Here is an 18076-nt window from a genome sequence, read left to right as displayed (position 1 = left end):
AGGGAAGTAATAGTGCCACTGTATTCTGCTCTGGTCAGACCTCACCTGGAGTACTGTGTCCAGTTCTGGTCACCACAGTTCAAGAAGGACACTGACAAACTGGAACGTGTCCAGAGGAGGGCAACCAAAATGGTCAAAGGCCTGGAAACGATGCCTTATGAGGAACGGCTAAGGGAGCTGGGCATGTTTAGCCTGGAGAAGAGGAGGTTAAGGGGTGACATGATAGCCATGTTCAAATATATAAAAGGATGTCACATAGAGGAGGGAGAAAGGTTGTTTTCTGCTGCTCCAGAGAAGCGGACACGGAGCAATGGATCCAAACTATAAGAAAGAAGATTCCACCTAAACATTAGGAAGAACTTCCTGACAGTAAGAGCTGTTCGACAGTGGAATTTGCTGCCAAGGAGTGTGGTGGAGTCTCCTTCTTTGGAGGTCTTTAAGCAGAGGCTTGACAACCATATGTCAGGAGTGCTCTGATGGTGTTTCCTGCTTGGCAGGGGGTTGGACTCGATGGCCCTTGTGGTCTCTTCCAACTCTATGATTCTATGATTCTTCCTCCCAAGGGAGATTGCCTCCAAAAGCACCTATGTCAATAGTTTGGTTTAAACATCACATTCCCAGCCCAACAAGCCATGACCAGGAATGAACAAGTGCTTGTGTTTATCCCAAGGATCTGACTTTGCTGAATACTTCCTGATTTGTTAAACCACAGTTTGCCATAGCACACAAACTAGGAAACTGTGGTTTAAGCACACCCAACAATCCAGGGTTGCAAGCAGTGGTTAAAAAGAAAAGGGGGAAAAAAAACCACACACATGAATAACAAGTGCAGTTTGGTCCCCATCCTCCCCTCCATTAAAAAAAAAAAAATCAAATCCATGCCTTTCCCTCAAACCGCAGGGCACCCCTCAGTTCTTCCCCATCACTAACAGTAACCTTGCCCAATTCAAAAATTCCCAATATGTTATAATAATAGTCTTGTTTGGCTCTTCTTACTAATGCTGAAGCAGCTCCTACCAAAACTGAGAAAAGGAAGGATTCCTTGCCAAGAACCCCTTGCCAAGGCTTGTACTGCAGGGCCAAATTCTGCACTAACTGGCTTCTTATACTTGGCCCTCCCACCCATTTAAAAAAACTCATCTTAAATTAGTGCAAACATTGGCTTCAGGGGTGATGGGAATTCACTCCACCAGGCAGGCGCCAATATGTAATTAATCCACGACCGCATACTGTGAATGAAGACAATACAAATCACCACTTTGACCGCAGATATGAAAGCACAGGGAACAGAATGCTTGACCTCGGCTTCTTCCAAGGGAAAGCCTTTAACCAACTGAAATAGTGGAGATTCTCCTGTAACCCACAGAGCAGGGTGAAAAACACACACCCATGTGTGCGTTTTCCTACAAAGAGTCATGAGTTCAATTTTCCATGCCAATTAGGTATAGATAACTGGCAAAATGCACTGAACATACTGACTGAATGCCACTAAAGGTTAGCAAGCCTTTTAAGTTTTTCTTTTTCCTACTGGCCACGAATTAAGTGAAGTTTCCATAAGCTGCATTTTAGAAAATTTGCTGCCGATCTGCTTTTAGTGCGGTTATTTCGCTTGGGAAACGTCCTTCAGCCTGAAAAGAGCACACACTTACTCCCATTGTAAATGAAACACTGAAATTCGTCTAAATTAGCAGTGGAACATCTAGCAGTAATCAAGTGTCCCTTTGGATTGTGCTTCCGTGCCAGGAAACCACAATGGATGGTCTCCCGGTAGGAAGTCATTACTTCATTCATAGCTGCAGCATCTGATTCCTCATAATGCCAAAAGTACAAAAACAACAATAACCAACAACCAAAACCAAGCACAGCAACAAACCCCAGCAGCCTGAGCCTATAAATATTTATTCCAAAGTAGGTGGGGATGCTGGGTGGACAAGGATCCTAGAGCCAGAGCGGCCAAAATAAGGGCCAACGGGTAGGAAGAAGGGTGAGAAGTGAATAACAAAAAGGGAATTCCAAACAGAACAGAGAAGCGTATTAAAGAAAGAGTTGGAAATGGGGAAAGTGGAGCATGGGGACTGGTGGTGGGGGAGGGCAGACACAACACAGGCAAGACCAAGGGACAGGAGGACTGTGTACCATTGGCAAGAAGTGTGGAGACAAAGGACCTTTGTAGGTTTGGTGACAGAGAGCCAGAGAGGGAGCTCAGAGGAAGGGCAGGATTACATATATTGACTTGAGCTCATCACTTTTGAAAAAGAAAACGTGATCTGCAGAGTTCTAGTGTAGCCCACAAATTTATTAGAACTTTAAAAATGGCCGAGTGTCTTATCAGTCTACACCACGGAAAGCCAACATGGTGCCCTCCAGATGTTGCCAAACTGCAACTCCCATCAGCCAATGGTCATGGATGAAGGGTGCTGCAGTCCAGCCACATCTGGAACCCACAACCTTGGCTACCCCGATCTCAGTTTACCAAAACCTGAACTATTAGATGAGTGTAATCAGACTCCCTAAAAGGTTCAAGCACAAAGCCCGTATTGTTGTATGTTTTTCTCAAGTGTTTTCAGGCATGGATCCTTCTGTCTGAGACAACATACCGCCGAGAATGAAAAACTGTAAAATAAATTGCAAATAATGGAATGTAGGAAAAAACCCCAAACATATAATATCAATGTATTTGGTTGTGTGCACGTATCAATGCACCCATTATGTATCTTGGTTGTTATTCAGTAGAGAGGTCACATTTTTAAAATTAGTTATGTTCTGGATACCATAAATAATTGTGATGAGTTTCAAAGGATTAAGCAAGCTAGCTCAAACCACATATCTCCTACACTTTCTACCACATGATTTAGACATCAGCAAAACAACTTTCTTTTGAAGATTTCCTATAAACACAGGAATGAACAAAGAGTTACTTTATTGATAACAGAAGTTTAAAATGCCATTTTCAAAGCTGAAACACATATTCGACAGTCACTACTAAAAATATTCTTCTAGGAGACCATATAACATTTTTTTTTCAAATTGCCTGCATCCCTTCTGTAGAAATACAGTGAAAATTTATTTAAAATACCAATCACATTTAGCAACTTTTAGACGAGGGCTTCTCTCTAATATTTTTTTAAATATGTAACAATGAGGGACCTGGAGCCCTCCAGATCTTCTTAAACTCCAACTCCCATCAGCCCCAGCCAGGATAGCAAATGGTCAGGGATGATAGAAGTTGTAGTCCAACAACATTTGGGCAGCTACAGGTTCTTCATCTCTGCCTTAGTTGGTGAGAGACTGGCTGCATTCAGTCATGTGTGCCACAATGAAATGCAGAAGTCTTCAATAAACCATAGAGGTTACCAGGTTTTGGAAACAAGCCCAGATCGTCACCTAACTTCAAACCATGGTTTAAAATCCTGACTCGTTCTGAAGCCTAAACCACAGTGGCCTGTTTGGTCCAAACAGGAAAACTATGGTTAACTGAAAACTCTGGCAGTTTGTTCAGGGCTGCTGAAAAGAAGGGGTGGGGTGGGGAGGGCTGCATGATCAGGAAAAGGCTCGTGTATATTGGGCTTATTAAGCAAATTATTCCCAAGCCCCACTGAAAGAAGTAAGAATGCAAGTGTCTTCTGGATCAAGAAGTAAGAATGCAAGTGTCTTCTGGATCAAGAAGTAAGAATGCAAGTGTCTCCTGGATCAAGCCCAGTAGCCTGTTCTTACGGTGGTCAGTCAGATGGCTATGAGAAGCCTGCAAACAAGACCTGAGTGCAACAACACTCTTCCCCTGTTGTGGTTTCCAGCAACTACTATCAGAACCATAGTGCCCCTTACAGTTTTAAGGTAATTTTAATCTTTTGTTGGAAGCCGCCCAGAGTGGCTGGGGAAACCCAGCCAGATGGGCAGGGTATGTATAAATATATTATTATTATTATTATTATTATTATTATTATTATTATTATTGAGGCAGAACATAGCCATTGGGGTTAGCAGCCAAACAGGAGCTGCACAAGAGCTGTAGTGAGTTCTTGTGCAAACTCCCATTCAATTCAATGGAGCTTGCGAGGAAGTTGCAGCTGACTGGAAGCTGCAAAGAAAGTCCTGGTTTCACCAAGTTCCAGGCCGAGTCCCTGAGTATAAACGAGCGAGAAATCCACGATGATGCTTGAGGATGGAACTGTAATGAATATTTCCCAGTTTTGATTTCGAGTTTTCACCTTGCAGTACTAGCTGTGTAGACATTTTCTCTCAAAACTTTTATATCGTATATTCTGTGGTTCTTCCTCCTTCCCGGGCGATTCTAGCCCACCAGGGATCACACAGTGAATGAGGAAAATGTCACAATCTACGTAACCAATCAGATTGAGCTATATAAAGATGTCACTGAGGGCAAGTGAAGGCACTTGAGATTAAAAACAATACAAGCCTGGCGTCGGAGCCATAGCATCACAATACAGAGCTAGGTCAAATAGATACACATAATGATCGCCCCCTTCCCTCGTCTTCTCACTGTGAGCCACACTGAAAGGTGGGGGTGAAGAAAGGCAGGAGAATATATGGTTCGTCTGATCATATTTTCAAAAATCAATTAAAAAAAATAGGCGGAGAAAGTGGAGGGTTTCACAAATGAACCTAAAAAAAAGGAGTGCTGAAAATCTTTTCAAGGGTTATGGGCTTTTGAGGAGTGTTTTTCAACTGAAATTCTTTGCAAAAACCACCACCATCCATGAGCAGTCTTGGCTCTAGCTGGAATTTTTATATACTTGTGAAGGCAGATGGAACCTCCATTGGCTCAGGTGGTGCCTGCCATCCAAAAAGACTCCATTTGCATGCGCACAAAGACATTATATTCAAACTGCCTGCCCCCCTGCACAGCTTTAGAAACTGTCCAGCGCTTGCCTTTGTGTCCGGTATTGAGAAAGCAGGAGAAAGCCTGGCTGAGTTGCGTTGTTCTGATGTGTTTGCTTGCTGTGTGTTGCAGCCAAGGCTTTCTGTCAGGCTGTGTTGGTAAGGTAGCAAGCGTTGGCAGTTGCCAAAAACCTATCCTTGCACACAGGAAGAAAAAAGAAGGTGGGGGGGGCTGCACTAAAACTTTGTAGCGTATTTCCTAAGTGGTTAAATCCAGATTATCTCCCCCACCCCACTTCCATTTACCATTGTCTACGGTGAACTAACCTGTTAGCCATGAATGCTGAACGTGGAGCAAGAAAAGACATCAGAATCCCACCAGTGTTTACAAGACTTGGACATGGCTCTCCGAGACAAACAGTTGGAGACAGAAGAGAGCACAGCTGCATGGAAAGGGAACAGAAAGCAGCAGGACTCCCTTAAGGAAAAGAGAGAGAGAAAGAGAGAGAAACAGGAAATGGTTAGTAAGGGGGAAGCTGGAAGAGAATGGCGGGGTTGGGGAGTAAACGCGTTCAAGGAAAACTACTATCTGGCCACAGAAAGCGAATTAGATAAAAATAAAACTGAGATGTTAAAATGCAATGGAAAAACAGAGCAAGGAAAGCAAGAAGGTTTGATCCCACACAGAAAAATAATGAAAAACAACTGAAAGGGATACAGTGGTACCTCAGGTTACATACGCTTCAGGTTACATATGCTTCAAGTTACATACTCTGCTAACCCAGAAATATTACCTCAGGTTAAGAACTTTGCTTCAGGATGAGAACAGAAATCGTGCGGCGGCAGCAGGAAGCCCCATTAGCTAAAGTGGTGCTTCAGGTTAAGAACAGTTTCAGGATAAGAACGGACCTCTGGAACGAATTAAGTACTTAACCCGAGGTACCACTGTATTCATAACCAGGCTGATACCAGCATTGGTTCTGGTTGATATAAATGTGTCCATACAAACATTGGTGCAGAAACTGAACACAGCCCTCCACAATCCTGGGATTGGCAGCTGAATGGGATGTATTCCTGGGGTGTGTAAGATTGCTATCTTCACCTCCTGCCCAGTGTTGGGGTGCAGGGCTGGATTTATTAGGTGGTGACCCAGGTGACCCCTGAGGAGACGGGGGAGGAATCTATCTCCAGCTATCTAGTTAACCAGTTGTCTCATTAACCATACAAACCATGAGCCTGGATTTCGAATGCAACACTAAGCCAAACTGTGATATAGCACTCTGCAGTGCAGCAGCACCGAGGTGGAACGGCCATGATTTTGACAGCAAGTTCCTCCTTCGCACTTAGCCATGGTTTGGCTTGGCGTTAGATGCGAACTGAAAGACCTACATTGGCTCCCAGTATGTTTCCGAGCACAATTCAAAGTGTTGGTCCTGATCTTTAAACCCCTAAACGGCCTTGGCCCAGTATACCTGAAGGAGCGTCTCCACCCCCATCGTTCAGCCTTAGGTCCAGCTCCGAGGGCCTTCTGGAGGTTCCCTCACTGCGAAAAGTGAGGTTACAGGGAACCAGGCAGAGGGCCTTCTCGGTAGTGGCGCCCGCCCTGTGGAACGCCCTCCTATCAGATGTCAAGGAAATAAACAACTATCTGACTTTTAGAAGACATCTGAAGGCAGCCCTGTTTAGGGAAGCGTTTAATTTTTGATGTTTTATCGTGTTTTTAATATTCTGTTTGGAGCCGCCCAGAATGGCGGGGGAAACCCAGCCAGATGGGTGGGGTTGTAATAATAATAATAATAATAATAATAATAATAATAATAATAATTATTATTATTATTATTATTTACTGGGAGAGTGAATGTGGCTGTGTGTAAGCAACTGGAATCAGATTCATATGTGCAACTTTCTAACCTTATTATGACAGGGATAAACATAAGAAGAGGCTGCTGAATGAGGTTAATGCCCAATCTAATCCAGAATGCTGTTCTCACAGCAGCCAACCAGATGCTTGCGGGAAGCCTGAAACCAAGACCTGAGCACAAGAGCATTCTCCCAGACTGCAGTTTCCAGCAACTGGTATTTAGGAGCATCCTGGCTAGAAGCCACTGATAGTCTTTACCACCACGGATTTGTCTAATCCTCTTTTAAAGCCATGCACGTCGGTAGCCATCACTGTCCCCTGTGGGAGCGAATCCCATAGTTCAACTATGCACTGGGTGAGTAAAAGTACTTTTTTTTTTTGCCTGTTCTTAATCTCTCGACATTCAGCTTCCATTGGGTGTCCACACATTCCAATGTTATGAGAGAACAAATTTTCTCCAGCCACTTTCTCTCCATCGTGCATAATTTTATGCTCTTCTATCATGTCACCCCTTATTTGCCTTTCCCCTAAAGTAAAAAAGGCCCAAATGATGCAACCTTTCCTCTTAGAGGACTTGCTCCATCTTCTTGATCATTTGGGTTACCCTCTTCTGAACCTTTCCCAACTTTACCATTTCTCTTTTTATGAGGTGAGGCAGCCAGAATGGTACACAGCATTCCAAATGTGGCTGCACCCCATGACAGCATTAATGATGTCAGGAATTTTATTCTCAGTTCCTTTCAATATGATCCCTCAGCATGGAATCTGCCCTTTTTTTCACAGCTACTGCATGGTGCACTGACATCTCCACTGACCTATTTGCTACAGCTCCAAAGTCTTGCTCCTAGTCCATCGCTGCCAGTTAACACCTCATGAATGTATATGTGAATTTAATATTTTTTGACATGCATCACTTTACACTTGTTTACAATGAATTGTGTTTGCTATTTTAAAGCCCATTCACCCTTTGGAGAGGTCCTTTCCGAGTTCTTCAGAGTCCTTTTTCTTTTCTTTTAACAACCCTGAACAACTTAGTATATACTATCAGAAAACTTGTTCACATCACTGCTTAAAAAGCGCAGGTCCGAATACAGATCTTGCTCCCCTCTTCTTCCCTTTGGCAAATGACTGTATAGTGGTACCTCTGGTTGCGAATGGGATCCATTCCAGAGCCCCATTCGCAACATGAGCAGAACACAACCTGCATCTGCGTGTGCGCGGGTCGCGATTCGCTGCTTCTGCGCATGACATCATTTTGAGCATCTGCGCATGTGCAAGTGGCGAAACCCGAAAGTAACCCTTTCCGGTACTTCCGGGTCGCCATGGGATGCAACCTGAAAAGATTTAACCTGAAGCAAACCTAACAAGAGGTATGACTGTACTGTTGAAATGGCGACAAGATCACACTGGCCTATTTATTCTGAATGTTTGTATGTGATGCCAATAAAGGTTTGATCATGATGATGATGAATACAGATCCTTGGGAGGAGGGGGAGGAAACACTTGATTTTCTGAGCTCCATACTACTCTTTGCTCCCTGCTAACTTAACTAGTTCCTGATCCACAAGAACTGTGGATGGAAATTGCATGATTGCAAATTGTGCACAGTCATGAAATGGACTATGAATCCAATAAAAAACAAGACATCCCAAAACCTGAACAAAGAGAGGGGGCTGGTGGGGATGTTCCTTGCATTTGGTCTTGGGCCAGCCCTGTGGGTGGGATGCTTCTACCTTCCTGTTCCTTCTATTATAAGGATTCACGACAAAAACAAATAGTTCACTGTAAAAAATGGCAAAGATCCAAAAGTGCTGCTCTGGTTTGCCCAAGGGGCTTGTGCTAGCACGGTAGAATTGCTCGCATTGTTTCTCCACACATCTGTGGAACCGCATGTCATATCACAAACTGCTTTAGAAACTCCTCCCTGTTTCTTAGCCATTTGCTACTGGGTATGTGGATGGTGCTGTGTAAGAGAAACAAGTGTCAGATCTCAGTCTCCCCTCCACCACTCATGGATCCAGTTCCACTCTTTCTTTGGATTTTGGCTTGAGTCTTGCTTCAAACCTAAGGCATATCTATGCTGTGATCTTAAATAGGCTTAAACAGAACTAATTGACCCAAGGAACTCTGGGGATAGTTTTTTCCCCATTTTTCTCTCTATAAAACCAACACTAAAATCCTGCAATGATTTTGCAGTTGCTCAGATTCAGGAAGAGGTAGACTCCACTGTGGGAGCAGGGCTAGAGTTCTGTCTAGTCAAGTTGTGTGGGATCAATTCCAATCTGTTACCTCCGAGGATGTGGACAGGCTGCTTGGACGAGTGAAACCAACCACCTGTCTCCTTGATTCTTGTCCATCCTGGCTTATAAAAGCTGGGAAGGGCTGGGCGATGGGCTTCGCAGGGGGGTGAATGCTTCTCTTTGTGAGGGAGCCTTCCCAGACCCACTGAAAGAGGCTGTTATCAAACCGCTTCTTAAAAAACCATCTTTAGATGTGGCCAATATGGCCAACTGTCGCCCAGTCTCAAATCTTCCATTCTTGGGCAAGGTGATTGAGTGAGTGGTTGCTGAACAACTCCAGGCACGCCTGGAAGAAGCGGACCATTTGGATCCCTTCCAGTCGGGATTCAGGCCTCATAATGGGACTGAAACTGCCTTGGTCACACTGGTCAATGATCTCTGGCGGGCTAGGGACAAAGGCTGTTTCCTAGTTCTGCTGGATCTCTCAGCGGCTTTTGATACCATTGACCATAACATCCTTCTGCACCGTCTAGAGGGGCTGGGAGCTGGGGGCACTGTTATACAGTGGTTCCGCTCCTTCCTCCTGGGCTGTGTTCAGAAAGTGGTGGTGGGGGATGAGTGTTCAGACCCCTGGGCTCTCACTTGTGGGGTGCCTCAGGGTTCTGTCCTCTCCCCCATGCTTTTTAACATTTACATGCAGCCACTGGGAGAGATCATAAGGGGGTTTGGGTTGGGTGTTCATCAGTATGCGGATGATACCCAGCTCTACGTCTCTTTCAAATCAAAACCAGTGAAGGTGGTGAAGGTCCTGTGTGAGTCCCTGGTCCTGAATGGGGTAACTGTGCCCCTGAAAGTCCAGGTGTGCAGCCTGGGAGTCATTTTGGACTCGCAGCTGTCCATGGAGCCGCAGGTCAATTCTGTGTCCAGGGCAGCTGTTTACCTGCTCCATCTGGTATGCAGGCTGAGAGCCTATCTGCCAGCAGACTGTCTTGCCAGAGTGGTGCATGCTCTAGTTATCTCTCACTTAGACTACTTCAATGTGCTCTATGTGGGGCTACCTTTGAAGGTGACCTGGAAACTACAACTAATCGAGAATGATTGCTGACTGGGAGTGGCCGCCGAGACCACATAACACCGGTCTTGAATGACCTACATTGGCTTCCAGTACATTTCCAAGCACAATTCAAAGTGTTGGTGCTGACCTTTAAAGCCTTAAATGGCCTCGGTCCAGTATACCTGAAGGAGCATCTCCACCCCCATTGTTCTGCCCAGACACTGAGGTCCAGCGCTGAGGGTCTTCTGGTGGTTCCCTCACTGTGAGAAGCCAAGTTACAGAGAACCAGGCAAAGGGCCTTCTCAGTAGTGGCACCTGCCCTGTGGAATGCCCTCCCACCAGATGTCAAAGAGAAAAACAACTACCAGACTTGTAGAAGACATCTGAAGGCAGCCCTGTTTAGGGAAGCTTTTAATGTTTGACACACTATTGTATTCTAATATTTTGTTGGAAGCCGCGCAGAGTGGCTAGGGTATACATAATATATTATTATTATTATTATTATTATTATTATTATTATTATTAAAAATGGAACTTTGTGTTGGCTGGTTCAGTTTCACTGAGAGAGAAGGAATAACGGATGCAATAAAGCTGTTGTGGAGTAAATAATTTAGGATCCTTTAAAAATCAACCAGTTCTTAAGTTGACTGTGTCATCTCCCAAATTCCTGTTCTGTTCACGAAAGGAGAAAAGTTAATTCATTACATTACATCACTTTATTCATTGAAGCCTGCTACAGCAAAAACTGGGAAGGTTGGACTTTGATGCCTGCCTTTAAAAAAAATAAAAATCCATGTATACAAACTGTAATCAGACCACACTCAACTCAATAGGGTTTTTTTTTCCTTTTTCTTTAAGTAAGCAAAATCATTACTTACCAGGTAACTTTTCAGTCTGACAAAGTCAACTTTCATGGAGATGAACCTTTCTGAATTTCTACTGAGGTTCTTAATATGCTCCACAAGGTCAGCACAGAATTTGTAGCCACCTTTAAGTACACAGAGAACTACAATGTCATTGTATCCAATGTCTTGCATGATATCTTTGGCCAAACATTCTGTCCTAAAGCAAAAATTAAGGATAAATATATGGTAAGACTCGGGATTTTTCGATGCAAGTATATTCTATGGTGCAATACAAAAATAGTAAAGTTCAAGGTCTCATTTCAACTTCAAGATTCAACTTCAGATTCAGTTGCACCAGAATGTGGGTGGAAATGGGCGTCTGAATGTGCATCCCATTTAAAGTAATTTGGTGCAGATAGACTACATCTGTATTCAAATGAGCATCGCCACCCAAATTCTGGTGCAACTGGTCACACATAACTCTCATTTTTATGCACAAATATTAGCAGCATATCAAGGCACATGTAAGAAAAAAACCAAGTTCCATGTGTGCAGGACAAACAAAATAGCCAGAAAGCCTAGCCACAAAGTTCCTGGGATCTTCTGTACTTATTTTATTTATTGCTGAATTTATATGACTTCCCTTCGGTGTACACACACACACACACAAAACACACACAAAATTAATTAAAATATACTGGAAACCATAGAATGTAGCACACTTTCCTTCCAAACCAGCAGTTCAGAGTAGAAAATAGAACACAACTCAACCCAACCACTAGAAGACCAGGTTTACAACACTCTCTCTTTAAATGCAAGTTGCTTCAAAAAGGCCTGGGTGAATGAAGAGGTCTGCACTTGGGCACCAAAAGGAGACCATAGGGATGGCATCAGGTGAGCCTCTCTGGCGTAACTATTTCACTATAGGGGTGGCACCACAGATATGTCCTTCTCTCTAGTTGCAAACTCCACTCAGCACATAGAGGAGGGTCTCTAAAGAGGATCTGAAGGTCCAGGTAGACAGAACCCAGGTGGAGGCTATCCTTCCGGTGTCCTGATTCAAAAGATCCAGAACTCAGTAGAATGCTCACACATATTTCACACACAGGCAATCATTTCATGGAGGGTGTGTGGCTATTTCTTGGCAGCTTGTTAATTTTTTTTGCTGCGGAAATTACAATTGCTCACTCACAGTTGAAGTTCTTTTTCCACACCTGTTAATTCAGGCATTCAAAATATGTTGATTACCCAGTAAGGGGATTAGTGACCTCTGGTTGCTGTTATTTTTATGCAGAAGGAGGTGCTGAATTGTCTTTTAAGATCTCCTCATTTTCCTAACCCTTTTGCTATTCTGAGGACTACAATGTGCACCTTGAATGATTTCCAGTGACATTCTAGCCCTGAAGCTATTTCAGCTTTAGCATTCAAAACATCTCGGAAATTAAGTATTTAAACTTTATTCTAGGTGACAGCTTAGCAGTTAACAATCCCCAGCTACGAATAACAAAGATATAATTTGCCAGAACTTCTCATTAAAGCTCGTATTTATATTTAAAGGTAGCTGGCTAGAGTGTTGGGTATGGATGTGGAAAATGCAGGTACAAATCCATATTCAGCTATAAAACTCAGCTATATGCCTTTGGAATATAACAGTCTCTCTGAACGACCAACTTCACAGGCCTGTTGCATGGGTATAATTGCTGTTCTTCCTTGGACGAAGAAGAAAATACAAATTAAATTATATAAATTTATTTATTTATTTTCTATTCCACATTTCCTCCAAGGAGCTCAAGGCAGCATATATGCCCCCACTGCACCCCAACAATCCAGCTCAGAGACAGTGACTGGTGATGTGTCATTCAGTGTACTGAATGGCTGAATGTCTTCCAGTCCCTAGTCCTACATTCTGTCCCCTAAATCAACTCTGAAGAAGTCTCAGTTAAGAATTTAAGAACTTATCAAGCTGAGTGCTGAAAGGGTGAAAAATGAAAGTGGGCAAGCCACTCTAAACCATGGCTTGCCTGTTGTACATCTGGAAGCTCCAACCATGGTTAGCACAGGCCACATAATAGCCATAACATCTGAATGTTAGCTTGATGCAGAATAGTAACCGTCTCATTAAGAAGAAGGGTTACATTTCTTTTTCAAGGGGGACTCAAGGGTACACAGTACCAGCACCTTTCTCTCTTTTGGTTAAAAAATGTGACACTAACTGTAACAATGTCATGGTGAGTACCGGCACCTATTTTTCTAGAAAAAAAGCACTGGTTACAGGTATCTAATATAAACAAGTCACAACTTGTACTTATTAAGAACAGGAAATGAGAAAAAATTGGAAGCCTAATTTTGGCATTAAGTAGTATATAAATAAAACAAGATGTATATGAATAGATGAAATAATAAAAGAACCAAGACTTAAAAATCTGTACCCATCGATGCAATACCAGGAAAGTGCCCTGTCTTTACCAGAGCTGCATAAATGTGTATTCAGCATCTCCACCCTAAATAGTTATGTGGAAACACATCTCCCCAATTTCAACTGAGCTTACATACCAGTAACTGCGGTAACCATGGTGCAGTTGTGGCCTACTCCCAGCCTGTCTGTTTAAACACTTCCAGGTTGCTCAGCTTCCATTTCCTAGCAGTTGGCAGACCAGGTAACTCTGGCCAAGCCCACGATACACAAGCTGAAGGAAGCCTGTCATCTCGCAGGCGAAATCTGGCAATAATTATCCCTTTGAATGTTGGCTTTAGTCTGTTGTCTCTCACTGTCCTCCTGACCAGCCATGTTACTACTCATGAGGAGACCAGAAGCTTGTTTGTAAATAGTTGCATTGGGTTACACAAACATGGAATGTTTCTTCAGTGTATTCCATACGCCCTTCTGCTTTCTCCTCCCTTAAGCCTGGTTTTTAATAAATCCTCTTAAAATTAGCTGCCGGGGGCGATGTGCATTTGCGACTGCACCATGCCTAGATGTCTTTTATTCCATGCTGCTCATTCATGCTGAGGGGGAATTGGAGGGAAGCAAGAAGGCCCTGCTCCCTTAGGGGCAGGTGTGGGGCTGGATGCTCCCTCATCTTCATACTCATAACAACATAAAGAAGAGCCTGCTGGATCAGGCCCAAGGCCCATCTAGTCTAGCACTCTGTTCTCACAGTGGCTAATCAGATGTCCTCTCCCCACCTGCAACTTCCAGCAACTGGTATTTAGGAGTGTGCTTCCTTGACTGTCTAGACAGCACCCTAAAAAAGCAGAGACATCACCTTGCCAACAAAGGTCCGTATAGTTAAAGCTATGGTTTTCCCAGTAGTGATGTATGGAAGTGAGAGCTGGACCATAAAGAAGGCTGATCGCCGAAGAATTGATGCTTTTGAATTATGGTGCTGGAGGAGACTCTTGAGAGTCCCATGGACTGCAAGAAGATCAAACCTATCCATTCTTAAGGAAATCAGCCCTGAGTGCTCACTGGAAGGACAGATCATGAAGCTGAGGCTCCAATACTTTGGCCACCTCATGAGAAGAGAAGACTCCCTGGAAAAGACCCTGATGTTGGGAAAGATGGAGGGCACAAGGAGAAGGGGACGACAGAGGCGAGATGGTTGGGCAGTGTTCTTGAAGCTACCAGCATGAGTTTGACCAAACTGTGGGAGGCAGTGGAAAACAGGAGTGCCTGGCATGCTCTGGTCCATGGGGTCACGAAAAGTCGGACACGACTAAATGACTAAACAACAACAATTCCTTGACTGTGGAACACAGCCGTTGTGGCTAGCAGCCATGAATGGCCCCATCCTTTGTGAATTCGTCCGATCCTCTTTTAAAGCCACCCAAGAAGCTGGCCACCACTACCTCTTGTGGGAGAGAATTCCACAATTTAACTACATCCTGTGTGAAAAGGTATTTCTGTTTGTTTGTCCTGAATCTTGCAGACCTTGCCTCAAGGTCAGAGGGGAAAGCAGAGCTGATAACAGCATAGTCCAGCTGAGAGAGAGATGGGAACTTATTCCTGGTCCCAGGCTAGGAAGAGAGCGAGCTTTTAGGCTTCCTGTTACAATAAGCAAAATAAAAAAATCCTTCCAGTAGCACCTTTAAGACCAACTAAGTTAGTTCTTGGTATGAGCTTTCGTGTGCTTGCACACGAAAGCTCATACCAAGAACTAACTTAGTTGGTCTTAAAGGTGCTACTGGAAGGATTTTTTTATTTTGACTATGGCAGACCAACACGGCTACCTATCTGTAACTGTTACAATAAGCATTACAGCTTAAATTGGGGTGTCAATATTTTAGCGAGCAAGATATTAAATGGGCTGTTCCTACCTTGGGAGGAACTGAACATGTAGCTTTCATAAACGTCATACTCTCAGACCCTCACCTGTCCACAATGATCCCATGTGGTATGAGCACATAGTCAAGATCTCCATAGTAGTGTTGTGGATATGTAAACAGTTCCAAGCTATACCCAGGCCAATCATCTGAAATCTGTAAAAGAGATAAAATGTTCATTAGAAATTTAATTTTGTGTGCACTACAAATTGATTGCATCATCTGTGTTTAAACACCATTTGACAATTGGTTTAGCAGAAACAGAGTCATGGAAACCTGCGCATGGCTTGATCCTTCAGCACAGAGGTGGGGAACTTGCAACCATCACCCTAATTTCATGTTGGGGGGAGGGAAACCCAGAAGGGGCGGGGAGACAAAAAAAGCTGAAACTAATGGAACCCCCATGCAAGCGATTAGGGACGCGGGTGGCGCTGTGTTCTAAACCACTGAGCCTCTTGGGCTTGCCGATCAGAAGGTTGGTGGTTCGAATCCCCGCAACAGGGTGAGCGCCCGTTTCTCAGTCCCAGCTCCTGCCAACCTTAGCAGTTCAAAAGCATCCCAAAAAGTGCAAGTAGATAAATAGGTACTGCTCCAGCGGGAGGGTAAACGGCATTTCCGTGTGCTGCTCTGGTTTCAGTGTTCTGTTGCGCCAGAAGCGGCTTAGCCATGCTGGCCACATGACCCGGAAAAACTGTCTCAGACAAACGCCGGCTCCCTCAGCCTGTAAAGCGAGATGAGCGCCACAACCCCAGAGTCGTCTGTGACTGGACTTAACTGTCAAGGGTCCATTTACCTTTTTTTATGCAAGCAATTGATTCACATTTCTGGCAAGACTGATTTGCTGCTCTCCTGTTGGTTTGCTGGGCAAAGAGAACAAAGAAGATTTGAAGTGGGGGGTGGGCAAGGAGTGAAAGAGGAGAAAGGGGTGGTCTTACCCATCCCTGTCCCTCCTCCAAGCTACTGCCAGCATATTGCTGGGTTTGGAAGGGGGGAAGGTTCCTCAGCCTTGTTTTAATAGGAAGCCTTGTTTCTAAGAAATGATCTAAAGTGGGTTAACCTAGAACAAAAGAGACAACAATAAATAGTGGTGTTTTGTGGCATTCTCAGGGCTAAACACATTTCTTACGGCTTAAGCTTTCGTGGACGACAGCCCTCTCCCATCAGATGCAGCCTGACTCACCTCTTGAAGTGGGCTGTAGCCCACAAAAAATTATGCCAAACAAACGTGTTTGGTCTTGACGGAGCCATAAAACTCTTTGTTGTTTCTGCTACCCCTCTTCTAAAAAAAAAAAACGAGAGTGAAAAGTTCTCTCTGGCTTCAAGTCCTAGCAAATTAGTCTTTGGACATGCAGCGACAATCTATCTCTCTGCAGGAATCTACTTGGGTTGTGCTTGGAAGAGGGCCTTTGGCTCGCTCAAACATTCTTCTTCACCTCAGACAGAAGGTAGCGAGTGAACCAGAAGATCACATGGGGATCACATGGTGCTTCTTGGGCCTTTTTAGTATTCTAGCAAGAACAGGGAAGACGACTTCTGGCCTCCAAGCATCAGTATGTGCTCTGTTCTGAATGCATTCTGAACTAGTGCTGGAACATCTTGCCTTGGCTGAGTTTCCCTTGGACAGCTTTCACAAGAGGATACTGGAATGGATCATTTCACGGTTCATCTGGGCAAAAGTTCAAAGTTAAAATGTCATTTTGTCCGTAACTGCATGATTGCGGAAAACAACCCTGCAAAAGTCTATGGGTTAGTCCCTTATTGCTCATCCTCGTTTTAGAGTTAGCAAGTCAAAAATCTAGGCTAGTAACCTTCTGCAAGAGATTATTAGCATACAAGCGACGCAGCAACAAACTCAATTCATGTAGAAATTTGCATGGGAGTTCTGCATTCCTCTTCTCTGTATCGTTACAATTTTAGAATATATGTGCTGCCGAAGAGAGCGCAGGATTTCTGCATCAAAAGTACGTGAGGCTACTCCTGTAGAATAAGAACTTAGTAGGAAATGCTGCGACTTCATTAAGACTCTTTCCTTGTAGGAGAGCTTCTCCTTTCCACATGTTCCAAAGATCTCAGAAGCCCAGTCTGCAGTAACTCACAGGAGAGCTTTTAGTGTGGCTGCCCATGTTCTGTGCAAGCAGCATTCTTGCCAAAATGTGACAGGTGTCCCACATCCTGCCCTTTCGGGAAACAAGTGAATACATTTTTGTTCTGACAAGCCTTCCCAGCAGGATGAAAGGATCTTTGCCACAGGTGTCTATTTGGTCTTTTTGTGTGTGTGTGTGTGTGTTTTACTTTGCTGCTATTTTCCATATTGTTTAAAACTGTTTTTATTGCATTTTGTACACTGCCTTGAGATGAGCATGGAAGGCAATGCATAAATAAAAGATTGACATTTGTCTGGTAAATCAAATGCAGTAAAAAAACAACATTACAGTGCTACCTTGGGTTAAGTACTTAATTCGTTCCAGAGGTCCATTCTTAATCTGAAACTGTTCTTAACCTGAAGCACCACTTTAGCTAATGGGGCCTCTTGCTGCTGCTGTGCTGCCAGAGCACGATGTCTGTTCTCATCCTGAAGCAAAGTTCTTAACCTGAGGTACTATTTCTGGGTTAGCAGAGTATGTAACCTGTAGCATATGTAACCTGAAGCATCAGTAACTTGAGGTACTACTGTATTCTTTTTTTGGAATGGTAACATATCGCCATAACAGAGTTTTCTACAATGTGCCAAGACATGTGGAAAGGAGTAACATATCCTTGCACTCTAGGCAGCTCTTGTGGGGAAATACATCGCATTCCCCTAACACAAATCTTCCATTCTGTATCAAGTACCGTAAGAACTTTGCTATATGTGCCCAAACCCCAGGACTCTCGGACAGTTTAAAGCAAGGGTAGCCAACATGGCGCCCTCCAG

At 43.9% G+C, this 18076-nt stretch overlaps 1 protein-coding gene across 2 annotated transcripts in view; it reads right to left on the bottom strand.

The window, feature by feature from the left end:
• Positions 1–18076, bottom strand: part of PRTFDC1 (phosphoribosyl transferase domain containing 1) — a 56881-nt gene that overhangs the window by 37042 nt on the left and 1763 nt on the right. For both annotated transcript variants that reach the window (XM_080974519.1, XM_080974518.1), the window contains exons 2-3: positions 15212–15318; positions 10873–11056 (exon numbers count right to left, since the gene is read on the bottom strand). In XM_080974519.1, coding sequence (XP_080830645.1) covers positions 10873–11056; positions 15212–15318 — 291 coding nt within the window. The remainder of the gene's footprint in view (positions 1–10872; positions 11057–15211; positions 15319–18076) is intronic.

This window comes from Podarcis pityusensis, assembly GCF_964106645.2.
Source record: "Podarcis pityusensis genome assembly, chromosome: 12".
Classification (NCBI taxonomy): Eukaryota; Metazoa; Chordata; class Lepidosauria; order Squamata; family Lacertidae; genus Podarcis; species Podarcis pityusensis.
Note: the sequence above shows the minus strand (reverse complement) of the source record. Positions and strands in the feature narration are given on the sequence as shown.